Source organism: Ochotona princeps, chromosome X (assembly GCF_030435755.1).
Source record: "Ochotona princeps isolate mOchPri1 chromosome X, mOchPri1.hap1, whole genome shotgun sequence".
Classification (NCBI taxonomy): Eukaryota; Metazoa; Chordata; class Mammalia; order Lagomorpha; family Ochotonidae; genus Ochotona; species Ochotona princeps.
Genome location: NC_080865.1, coordinates 85,866,661 through 85,879,925, shown reverse-complemented (window position 1 = coordinate 85,879,925; position 13,265 = coordinate 85,866,661). Strand labels below are relative to the sequence as shown.

General features: G+C 41.8%; 1 protein-coding gene across 1 annotated transcript in view; it reads left to right on the top strand.

Moving 5' to 3' along the window:
- Positions 1-11,909, top strand: part of LOC101519282 (zinc finger protein 42 homolog) — a 41,936-nt gene extending 30,027 nt beyond the window's left edge. The window contains 2 exon segments of the mRNA XM_058659165.1: positions 11,228-11,418; positions 11,630-11,909. Coding sequence (XP_058515148.1) covers positions 11,228-11,418; positions 11,630-11,909 — 471 coding nt within the window.
- Positions 11,910-13,265: the final 1,356 nt, after the last annotated feature.

Sequence of the window (13,265 nt, the reverse complement as noted above, 5' to 3'; positions counted from 1 at the left end):
ATATTCATGGGAGAGCGATTGGTTACAAAAATCAGTTTTAGAATATTGTCCTTACCCAAGAAGAAACCTTACAGTAGCTGTCTCTTTCAGCAACGCCCACAAACATTTCTAAAAGCAAATCCCTTTCTAATCTCTATATTTTTCTATTATATATCTTTCAGCTCAAAATGGCATACAAAAAACGCACATGTGGAATTCTTTTGCTCTTTGACTTAACATAGCCGTTTCAAGGTTCATCTCTGCCGTAGCATGTGTCAGCACATCATTCCTTTCTCAGTTGAATATTCATACTACTGAGTTGTAAGAAGTGTGCCTCATTTTATTTATCTATTCGGTTGAAGAACATTAGGATTGTTTCTAACTTTTGGCTTTCATTAGTAGGGCTGCCATGAACAACCCTGTAGAGGTTTTTGCTTTGACATGATTTCATGTTCATGGGAAATATACCTAGGAGTAGAGTTGGTGCATCAAATACTATACTTGACTGTTTCAAAAACTGATGGAGCGCTTCCAAACACAGGTGCATCACTTTATATTCGTAGCAACAATGCATCGGGGTTTCAAATGAGCCATATGCTTAACAACTTTTGTCATTATCTAATTTTAATTATTGCCATTTTAACAGCGGAGATTGTCAGCATTTATCTCATGTCTCTCATGTACATTTTCTCATGTACCATTCATATGTTTGATTATGTTCTATAAAGTCAAATTATTCTGCAATTATTTATATACTGTCCATTTTATCAATTTCATTTTTATTGCTTATGCTTTTGGTGTCATAGCAAAAAAAAAAAAAAAGAAACTTTGGTTAATCTACCAGTATGAAGAATTACATGTATGCTTTCTCCTGAGATGTGTACACTTTCACATAGCGCTTACATGTACACCTCAAGCCATTTTAAACTAATTTTCTTGTTTAATATGAGTGGGTTGTCCAACTTCACTATTTCACATGCACATATCCAGTTGTCTCAATGTCAGATGTTTAAAGTATTATTCTTTCTCCCACTGAATTTTTTTTTGCAATCTTGGATCATAAGCAATTGGCTATAAACATGTGAGTTTATTACTGTACTCCATTTCATTCCATTGTTCTCCATGTCTGTTATTATTCCAGTATCACACTGTCATGATTACTATAGCTTTGTTGTAATATTTCAAACAGGGAATTTTAATGCCTTCAACTTTGTTATTGTTCTTGTTCAAGTTCATCTGACTGTCGTGGATTTCTTGAAATTCTTGGTTAATATTGAAATGTTTCATTCAATTACTGTAGAACACACAGCTGATATTTTTACAAGCTTCTCCTAACATAAAAATGAATTAGGAAAGTATTGTCTTATTAAGTCTTCCAATTAATAAACACAGAATATATGCCAATGAACAAACACATGATATATTTTCACTTTTATGCCTATATTTTAATGATATTATTGTATATTTCAAATACATAATTCTTTAATTCTTTTGTCAAACATATTTAAATTACTTTATTCTTTATATAATTTAACAAATGAAGTTGCTTCCTGCCTTCAACTTCATTTATTCATTAATGGTATAGAAATAAGACTGGTTTTCTATATTTTTCATGGGTCTTGGAACATTGTTAACTTATGTACCAGTTTTAATATTCTTTGAGCCCTGTAGTTACATTATTTTCAAATATAGATAACTTTAACTCCTTCTTTGTGATATGGACTAATTTTATTTATTTTTGTCCCTATTTGCCATAACTAGGACCTTCAGGACAATTTTAAATAGAAGTGATGAAATCTGACACTGTTTTCCCTGATTCTGGAAATGAATAATTCAGCTCCTAACTGTTTTTGATAACACTAGCTTTAATTTGTTTGTGGATGCACTCCAAGAAGTTCAGAAACATTCTTCTGATTCTTTGTTTATTAAGATGAACTGATGTCAAATTTTGTCAAAAATATTTCATGCATGTATTAGATGAGGGTACTTTTTTTTAATTGCCTATTCGTGTTTATTATGTACACAGAGGGGGCTGTCTTTATAAAAAGCTGTATAAGCATTGATATTGGAGGGTAATACCTGATAAAGAATTGAGGCCTTCTATGTTTGTAAAAAAAATGTGTTTAAAGACAGTGTAATTGATTTTGAGAGCATATTTATGATTGCAGCTTTAAAAATTTTTGTCAGGTAATCCTATATTGTCTTTCCGCTTTTTAATTTTTTTCTGTCATTCATTTATTCTGTTTATTTATTTCAAGACATTTGAAAGAGGCAGCCAGAGTTCTCTCATTCTTTAGTCCAATCTGCAATTGATTTCAGTATCAAAATATGGCCGGCAAAATCCTAGAGGATCCTAGAGCTTCGTTCAGATCTATGGCATAGGTGGCAGCTGCTAAAGCACTCTAAGTGATCTGCTGCTGCCTTCTCAGGCGCACTAGCAAATACATGCGTTTATTCTGGGGGGAGTTCCATTCTATTTTGTTAGTTTATGCTTCAATTTTTATCCCAATACAATATTTGCTTGATTAAAATAGCCCCACATTATATCTTGAAATACTATGATATCTCCAGTTTTCTTTCAATATTTAAGAATGCTTCAAGTCTTCAATCTGTTTTTATTTCCATATGATGTTTAAGAATGCTTTTTCAAATCCTATGAAGAATATCATTGGTATAGTGATTGCATTGAATTTGTCAATCATCTTTGGTGGTATGGACAATTTACTACTATTAATTCTTCTGAACCATGAACATTGAAGTCTTTCCAGTTGTGTCTGTGTGTTTCTCAAACTCCTACTTTGTTGTTTTCTAACATTCATTATATACTTGGTTGGATTTATTGCAATGTATTTATTTTGTGGCTGTTTAGAATTTCTATGAATGCATAACTCAATTTTGGCAAATTGTAGTTTTCTACGAATTTATTTGTTTTTTTATTTTGCAATTATACCATGATAGCTGGGCATAATAGTTTCTAATGATTTTTTGGATTATTTCAGTATCCATTTTAACATTTCATTTTCATCTTTGATTTTATTGATTTGACTCTTTTTTTCCTTGGCATACCTAATGTTTTTATCAATTTTACTTATCTATTCAAAGGATCAACTTTCCATCTTATTAACATACTTGTATTTCAATTACTATCTTGTTTATTTCTTCTGTAATTTTTACTTAATTCTACTAACTTTGTATCGGCTTTTCTTCTTATATTTTTCTGGATTCTTGAAATGCATTGCTGAAGTGTTTTATTATTTCTTTTTTTTTTTCATGGGAAGTTGATTTATTTTGTAAATACGTTTTTCTTTTTTACTTTTTTTTATTAATTATTTTGCATTATGTGACAGTTTCATAGGCTCTGGGAATCTCCCCACCCATTCCCACCCATTCCCACCCCTCCCCCCTGGTGGATTCCTCCACCTTGATGCAGTATTACAGTTCAAATTCAATCAAGATTCTTTCCTTGCAAACGTATACCAAGCATACAGTCCAGCTACTTATTGTCCAGATGGGTTGAACAGTTTCCTGGGGAGACCATTTCTGGTCCAAAGTTAGAGCTGGTAGAATATCATCCCAGTCAATTAAGAGTCCCAATATAACATCAACAGCAATTTGCAATATTACGAAATTGACATGGTTTTGAGTAACCAGTAAGTTAAAAAAAAAAAAAAAAAAAAAAAAGCAAGTTCTTAACCACAACCTATGATTAGCTCATTGACATTTCAATTTTAGTTTATATACAGGACCAGCTGCTATATACCTATAAGGTACCATTCAGCTGTCTCGTGTCTATTTCATTTTAGTATTTAGCCATTTGTTGTGTTGAAGTATAATTTTACTGATCTTGGCAGATTTTAGGATAATCTAGACTGGCTTGTAACTCTAACAAGACATTTGTCAACAATTAAGGTGCAGAACATTTTTTTTTTGGAGGGGGGTGTGCAGGAAAGTCCCCAACACCATGGTGAAGAGTGACTAATATTCGTTTCCCACCCAGCGAGGCATGAGCAAATCCATGCCAGCTCTTTCCTGTCAGATTCCAAGCTCTACTTTTTGTTGTTTGTCTATTTATTTTAGGTTTTTTTAGTTTGTATGATTGTTTGCTATGAGGGGTTTTCGAAGCGATCCTGATGGTCATTGCAAGGGAGGGTGGGGGTCCAGAGGTGGAGCCAGGCTCGGACCAGAGAAAGCTCTCCTCCCTGGTCCCGAAGGACGTTTATTGTTCTTCTGTTTCTGCGGACCGCTCAGGGCTTCTGGTTGTCTTTCTGATGACGTTGGTTTCTGCATGGTAGTGTTTGAACTTCTTCCATCCCCAGGGGAAGCTCCGGTTGGGGGTGGGTGACCTCAGAGTACTCGGCCTCTGAGGGCATCCAATTCCCTGTGGCCTCCTTGGCAGTTGGGATATAGTCCTTGTTGCTCGTATTAATAGTTTGTGGTGAAGGTCTGGGAGTCTTCATGGTTGGGATCCAGGCTTTCTCCTTGCCACCTGCTCCACCCTGGAGTGGCTCCCTGCTCCACGCACATGACCTCCTGTTAAGAGGTTGTCAGGATCACACCCGATTCCCCCCTCATGCATTGGTATAGTAGTTTTACTATTGTTTAGTGCCGCTTTGAATCTGTTGTCTATGAATTACCAGATTTGATCTTGATAGGCTATATTGTACTTTTTCCTCACTCTTTTTATGGTCTTGAAAGGCTTCCCTGCACTCCCCCGCATTACGGATTAACATAGCATATTGAGGGTATAGTAGGTTTTACAGTTTTTCGATGTAGATCTTAAGTATTCTGACATTAATTGTTGGTTTATAGATTATATCGCATTATCTTATTGTATTGGATACAGGTTGTTAGAGATTGCAATAATATTACAATATACAGGTACTATCTTTCAGGTTGTCATCTTTTCATCTCAAATTAAGGCAAACATGTGGTATTTAACCTTTTGGGATTGGTTCATTTCTCTTAGCATGATGGATTCCAGTCGGGCCCATTTGTCCACAAAGAACTGCATTTCGTTTTTTTTAATAGCTGAGTAGTATTCCATAGAGTAGATGAACCATAGCTTCCTTATCCAGTCTTCTATTGATGGGCATTTTGGTTGCTTCCAGGTTTTTGCGATTGTAGATTGTGCTGCTATGAACATAGGCGTGCATGTTGGTTTCTTGTGTAGGAGATGTTTTGGATATATCCCTAGGAGTGCTATTGATGGATCATATGGTATGTTGATTTTCAGTTGTTTGAGTATTCGCCAAACTGATTCCCATAGAGGCTGTACCAGTCTGCAGTCCCACCAGCAGTGGAGAAGGGTTCCCTTTTCCCCACATCCTCGCCAACAAGTGTTGGTGGTATTATGTATGTGTGCCATCCTTACTGGAGTTAGGTGGTACCTCAAGGTTGTCTTCATTTGGATTTCCCTTATTGCCAGGGAACTTGAGCATTTTTTCATATGCTTGTTTGCCATTTGGGTTTGTTCCTTTGTGAAATGTCTGCCCATTTCCCGTGCCCATTTCTTGAGTGGCTTGTTTGTTTTGACATTTTGGTTGTTTTGTAGCTCTTTGTATATTCTGGAAAATAGCCCTCTGTCACCTATGTCGTGTGCAAAGATCTTCTCCCATTCTGTGGGTTGCTTTTTTACTTTGTTGATTGTTTCTCTAGCTATACAGAAGCTTCTTAGTTTGATGAGGTCCCAATTGTTTATTTTGGTCTTGATTTCTACTGCTTTTGGAGTCCTTTTTAGGAAGTGAGGGCCTACCCCTAAGTGTTGCAGTGTGTTTCCAACATTTTCTTCCAAAAGTTTGAAGGTTTCTGGATGTAGGTTTAGGTCTTTTATCCATTTAGATTTGATTTTGGTGTATGGTGAGAGATGTGGGTCTATCTTTTTGTTTCTGAAGGCTATCAACCAGTTGTCCCAACAGCATTTATTGAACAGACCTTCCCATTTGCTTGGATTGTTGTCTGTCTTTTTGTCAAAGATTAATTGACTGTATCTATGTGGGTTCCTGTCTGGTGTTTCTATTCTGCTCCATTGATCTTCCTCTCTATCTTTGTGCCAGTACCACGCTGTTTTGATAACCACTGCCCTATAGTACGTCCAGAGGTCTGGAACTGTGATTCCCCCTGCTAACTTCCTGTTCTTCAGGATGGGTCTGGCTATTCGTGGTTTTTTGTGTTTCCAGATGAACCTTTGGATCATTTTTTCCAGTTCAATGAAGAATGATTTTGGCAATTTGATTGGAATTGTGTTGAATGTATATATCGCCTTTGGCAATATAGACATTTTAATGATATTGATTTTACCTATCCAGGAGCATGGGATGTTACTCCATCTTTTGAGGTCTTCTTCAATTTCTTTTTTAAGTGGTTTGTAATTTTCCTCAAATAGGTCTCCTACATTTTTGGTAAGGTTAATTCCCAGATACTTCATACTTTTCTTTGTTATTTTGAATGGTATTTTGCTGGTTAGATCTTTTTCCATCTTGGGGCTGTTTGCATACACTATGGCTGTTGATTTTTGTTCATTAATTTTGTACTCTGTCACTCTACCGAACTCTCGTATAAGTTCTAGGAGTCTCTGTGTTGAGCCTCTTGGCTCTTCTATGTAAAGAATCATGTCATCTGCGTATAGTGAAAGTTTGACTTCTTCATTTCCAATTTGGATTCCTTTGATTTCTTTTTCTTGTCTTATGGCCTCAGCAAGTTCCTCTAGGACTATGTTGAATAGCAGTGGAGAAAGTGGACATCCCTGTCTTGTTCCAGATCTTAGTGGGAAGGGTTTCAATTTTTCTCCATTCAGTATGATGCTGGCGTTGGGTGTTTCATATATTGCTTTGATTATGTTGTGGATTTTTCCATCTATGCCTACCTTGGTTAGGGTTTTTAGTAGGAAGTGGTGTTGGATTTTGTCAAAAGCTTTTTCTGCATCTATTGATACTATCATGTGATTCTTGTTTTTCAGTTTTTGGATGTGATGTATCACATTTATGGATTTCCTTATGTTGAACCACCCCTGCATTCCAGGGATGAATCCTACTTGATCGGATGAATGATCTGTCGGATGATTTTTTGAATTCTATTGGCTAGGATTTTGTTGAGTATCTTAGCATCAATGTTCATCAGAGAGATAGGTCTGTAGTTTTCTTTCTCTGTAGGATCTCTGTCCGGTTTTGGGATTAAGGTAATGTTGGCTTCATAGAATGAGTTTGGAAGGGTCGCTTCCTTTTCTATTGTATTGAAGAGTTTGTAGAGGATTGGGGTTAGTTCTGTTCGGAATGTTTTGTAGAATTCTGTAGTGAAGCCGTCTGGACCTGGGCTTTTCTTTCTTGGGAGGTCTTTAATCACTGATTCAATCTCTGCTTCAGTTATGGGCTTGTTCAGGTCATTTGTTGCCTCTGGGCTAAGTTTTGGCAGGTTGTATAAGTCTAAGAACTTTTCCATTTCTTGGTGGTCTTCTGATTTGTTGGAGTATAGTGCTTTGTAGTAATTTCTGATTATGTTCTTAATGGTTGCAGTGTCTGTTGTTATGTTGCCTTTTTCATCTTTGATGCTGTTAATTCTTGCCTTCTCTTGTTTTTTCTTTGTCAGTCGGGCCAGTGGGGTATCTATTTTGTTTATCTTTTCAAAAAACCAACTTTTTGATTCATTGATTTTGTGTATAGTTTTTTTTGTTTCTATCTGATTAATTTCCTCCCTTGTTTTGATGATTTCTTGCTTCCTGTTGTATGTGGGGCTCTTCTACTGCTGTTTTTCCAATTCCTGGAGGTGTGTGCTTAGTTCCTGTATTTGACACCTCTCTTGGGCCTTGACATGAGCTCCAATTGCGATGAATTTACCCCGCAGCACTGCTTTGGCCGTGTCCCATAAGATTTGGAATGTTGTGTCAGAGTTTTCATTGGTTTCCAAAAATTTTTTGATCTCATCTTTAATTTCTTCTCTGATCCATTGTTCGTTTAGTATCATATTGTTTAGCCTCCAAGAGTTTCTGTATTTCCTGGGGCATTTTGAATTGCTGATTTCCAATTTTATTCCATGGTGGTCTGAGAGGGTACATGGTATGATTCCTATCTTTCTGAAGTTATTTAGGTTTGCTTTGTGTCCTATCATGTGGTCAATCCTGGAGAAGGTGCCATGTACTGCTGAAAAAAATGTATAATCTGTGGCCTTGGGGTAAAAAGTTCTATAAATGTCTACCAAGTCCAGTTGTTCTAATGTTTGTACGAGCTCTGTTGTTTCTTCGTTGAGTTTTTGTTTTGTTGATCTGTCTGTTGTTGTTAGCGGGGTGTTAAGGTCTCCCACTATTATTGTGTGCATATCAATGTCTCCTCTTAAGTCTGTAAGTAATTGCTTCACGTAGCTAGGCACGTTGGAATTTGGTGCATATATATTCACAATGGTGATTACTTCCTGATGTATCAGTCCCCTCACCAATAAATAGTGACCTTCCCCGTCTTTTTTGATATCTGTCAGCTTGAAGTCTATATCATCTGAAATTAGAATAGCTACCCCAGCCTTTTTGTCTCGTCCATTGGCATGAAATATCTTTTTCCATCCCTTTACTTTCAGTTTCTCAGAGGCTTTTCTGGTTAGATGTGTCTCTTGTAGGCAACAGATTGATGGGTTCTGTTTCAGGATCCAGTCTGTTAATCTGTGTCTTTTGATTGGTGAGTTTAGGCCATTTGTGTTTAGAGATAATATTGAGAGAAATTGATTTTGAGCTGCCATGAGTGTGTGTAAGTGTGCAGGTGTGTATTTGCGACTATTAGAGTCTCTGCCTTGTTGACTGTCCTCTTATGAATATTAGTGGGGAGGTCTTCCCATTTGCCATCTTTGATTTTGGTTTTCATTTTTTCTCTCTGGGTTTAGCACCTTCCTGAGGAGGTTGTCTAGGGCCAGTTTTGTGCTAGTGTATTCTTCTAGTTTCTCTTTGCTGTTGAAATATTTAATTTCATTCTCAAATATAAATGAGAGTTTTGCCAGGTACATTATTCTCGGTTGGCAATTGTTTTGTTTCAGGATTTGAAAGGTTTTACCCCACTCTCTTCTTGCCTGGAGTGTTTCTTCTGAGAGATCTGCTGTGATTCTGATTTGCCTTCCTCTGAAAGTAATCTTGTCCTTTTTTCTTACTTGTCTTAGAATTGTTTCTTTGTATTCGCTTGAAGGCAGTTTGAGGACCACATGTCTGGGTGAGGATCGCTTTGGGTCGACTCTATTGGGGGTTCTCTGACCTTCCTAGATTTGTGCTGGATTTATATTTCCGGTGTTCTGGAAGTTCTCCTGTATTATTTCATTGAAGACCCGTTGCAAGCCTATCTCCTTTTCCACTCCCTCTGGAAGGCCTATTATTCTAATATTTGATTTTTTGAGGTTGTCTTTCATTTCCTGTATGGACCTATTGGCTTTCTCCAGATTTGTCTCCAACTGTTTGATGAACTGCTGCCTTTCATTCTGAATGTCTTCCAATTCTGATATTCTGTCCTCTGCTGTGTTCATTCTGTTGGTTAGGCTTTCAATTTTGTGTTCTATATCGAGGATTCCCCTTTTGAATTGATTTATTTCTGCAATGATATGGTTTTCGAATACCTTGGACTCTTCCCAGTGCTTCTCGCTGTCTCTGATGAATCTCATCACTAGTTTCTTAAATTCCTTCTCTGGTAATTCCTCTATGTCATCATCTTGCATCTCATGTATTAAGATTAGTTTTTGGTTGTTTTGGGGGGAAATGCTTGATCTTTCTTCTGGGTCATTACCTTTTCTGATATTTTTCCTCATTGTGTTGTTGTTTCTTGCCATTTTTGGGATTTTAGCCTCTGACTTGCTTGTCTGGAGCCGTTGCCCCGGTGCTGTAGCTTATAGGAAGTGTGACCCAGCAACTGCTGTATGGCGTGTTGGCCTAAGTATAGCTAAGCACAGCAGGGGGTTCCAGCTGCTTGTTGTTCGGAGTTTGTGGACCACAGCCCCGAGCTGGGTCAGGAGAACTCTATGTCCCAGCCCTAGTGCCAGGCCTTCCCCCTGCAGCTCCCACTCAAAGTCGTTGCCTCACTGGAAGCCACACTGCTCCACGCCTCCGTCTGAGTTCGTTGACTCTGCTGAGCTGTGTTTTGCCTCTTGGGCTCAGAGCCTCTGGGCCACCTCAGGACACAGGTCTACAGAGTCGGTCCCGCCTCTTGGGCTTGGGGCGAGAGCCGTGTGTAGCTGGGGCCTCTGCGCCACCTCAGGCCACAGGTCTAGAGAGCCGGTCCCGCCTCTTGGGCTTGGGGTGGGAGCTGCATGTGGCTAGGGCCTCTGCGCCACCTCAGGCCACAGGTCTAGAGAGCCGGTCCTGCCTCTTGGACTCGGGGTGGGAGCCGTGTGTAGCTGGGGCCTCTGCGCCACCTCAGGCCACAGGTCCACTGGGAGAACTTGCCCAGTGGTCCTGCAGAACCGGCTTTGCTTCGGGGTCTCCTGCTGAGCTGAGCACAGCAGGGGATCTATTCAAGTTCACAGTCCTGCCCTGCCCCCTTTACAAGGCTGTTCTTTCTCTTTTTTTTTTTTTTTTTTTTTTTTTGCACTTTCTCAAAGGTGTTCTGCCGTTGGGAGCAGAGCCGTGGGAGTCATGCAGCTGTGCTCCCACCAGCCTGCACCTCTGTCCAGGGAGGCTATGCCGAGTGTTGCCCCGCTCCTAATGCTCAGGCTGAGCTCAGCAGCAGTTTCCACTGGAGACTTTTGCAGTTAGTCAACCTTTCGGAGCCGAGTTGGGGATTACTGTAACCCGGACCCAGAGCGCAGCTCCAGTCTCCTCTGCACTCTCTCAAAGTTGCTGACCTGCTGGGAGACAAGTTTCTGGGCAAACCCCCTGCTTATCTTCGTGGGATGATTCCCCCTTTGTTCTGTGGAATGGTTAAAAATCTAATTTGCCCCTGCTCGGTGCTGTATTCCTGCCTCTATAACCCTGCTTCACTAGCTCTACTAAAAGGCCATGTGACCCCAGGCCTAATGGTTTAGGGGCAATTGCCCAGGTACTCTGCGGGGGTCCACCTGCCTACGTGACACTCATCCCATCACCTGGATAGGAAGCCCCCACCTCACCTTGAACTAACCAATAGTGTGAAGGTCCCTTATACAAATGAAGGATGCTAAAATAACCCTCTGATTGGCTGATTTCTGTATAAATACCCTAAGATTTGGAGGCTCGGGGTCTTGTTCCTCGGAGACCCGGCCGTGTTTGAATAAACGTTCCTGACGACTCCTGACTCCTGGTGATTCTTCGGGAAAGAGCGGCGACGGCGGTAGCGGCGGCAGCGGCGGCAGCGGCGGCAGCGGCGGCAGCGGCAGCCGGGGCGGCAGCCGGGGCACCGCGTCCGCGGTGGGCGACTGTGGCACCCAGAGGGTGGCAGCAGCGGAGGTGGTAGCAGCAGAAGGGGGCTCCAAACGGCGATTCCAGCGACCGCGAAGAAGAGAAGCAGCGTGGCCTTGACCACAGCAGCGGCGGGGACGGCCCCAGGTTGTCCCTGACTGCGGAGCTGTAACATAGGTCCGAAGAGGAGGCGCCTGTAGAGCTGTACGCGGACCGGCCTATCATTGGCCAGTAACACTGAGCTGTAACACTGTTCTAGGTCGTAACCAACTACGACCGAAAGAGCTGACGGCCCCACCTCCGTCTGTTCGCTGCCCGAAGGGAGCCCCGCCTAAGCCCACCTGCCTCAGGCCGAGGTCGATCTGTCGGCCGCTCTGCGGTCCGAGCCCCACCTGCCTACGGCTCAGGGCTTGCCGGCTGCGGGCCCCGCCCACCTGCGGTCCAGGAATACGCGGACCTGCCGGCTGCCCCACGGGAACTGAATCCACCCAAAAACCCTGTCGTCGTCGCCAGCACAACATTTGGAGGTTCCACCGAGATTTTGAAGATCACCAGGAATCGGGACCGAACTCAGAGGGCGTGTGTGGTGAGTCTCACATAATTTTTAATTCTATTTTTCCTTTTTTTTTCACCTTTTTTCGGCCGAGTTTTTGTGTCTAGTTCTTGGTGAGTGGGCTAGAAGGCCTCTCCCACCTAGGCATCTATTTTTTTTCCTTTCCACCCATTTTTCTTTTTGACCGTGCTTCGCCTCTAGTGCTTAGTGAGTGGGTTGGAAAGTCACTCCGGGTCAGGCACCTCTTTGCCGAGGAAAAGTTGGTGCGTTCCCTCCCAATGCTTTTTCTTTTAGCAGGCTTGTTAACCGTGTGTCTGTTTCGCCGTGAAACCGTCGTATGTTTTCGTGTCTGCCGGCTATAAGATGAATGCTTGCCAGGATTAATTGGCTGCAAAAACTTGAACTATTGACTGTAAAATCTGGAACTAACTTTAAGAGGACCTCTTACTTAAATTAAACCTGTGAAGTGGCGTGCCTAAGTTAAATTGAACCCATCTGTGGCCGCCTAGATTCAAATCAGAATACAGCGAGGGAAAGTTTCTAGATTAGTTTTCTGAGCAAGCAGGACGGCCGAAAAGTCTCCGGAGGATAGGGAGTCGGCAGCTGACATTACAGGGTCTGGGCGGACGCGTAATTCGGCCCTGTTGGCTGGGGCTTCCTTGGTGACGACCGGGCCCCCACGGCTGACTTCCCTGGGTCCAAGTGCCTGACTTGAGGGACTGTGGGCTCTCCCTGGTTCCGAGGCGGACGAACCAGCCTGCCTGGGTTCCGAGTCCGATGAGTTTGGAGGCGGCCTTCTAACTGGGCGTCAGGTTCGATAAGGCCTCCGCCTGCAGAGTCTGACGGGGAGGGCGGCCTCCTAGCTGGGTTCCGGATTCGAGGGGAGCAGGTTGGTTCCAAGCTCGAGAGGAAAGAGCCAGTGTCCGAGTGCCAAGTCAGAGGGACCGGTTTGTGTATGTGTAGCCTGAGTTCCGAATCCGAGTGGTTGAAAGGTGTCCTTTCCACCTGAGTTCCGGGTTCGAGAGGCTGTGATGTCTTTGTCTTGAATTGGATGTGTCCCTGTCTGCAGCCCTGTTCTCATTTGGGCTTGAAGTCTGGAGGCTTTCTCCGGGTGATTTTGAGTTTGGAGTCCGTGAACTCCGTTTCCTGGTGCTGCAGGTTAGCCTCAGCGTGGCATTTAATCATTGAAATGCATATGTAACAGGACCTGGCTGGAGCTGGCCATCCACCCCCGCCCTGTTGGGGAGAGGCCTGGGATAAGTTAACTCTTTAAAGACTGGTTCTCATCCCTTCTCTAGAATTACTCCTGCTCTCTGCTTCCAACTGGACGTATGGGGTTCTATAACCTTTGATCCTCAGAGTATTCCACCACTATTAGTGATGAGCTTAGGTGCTGAATCGAGC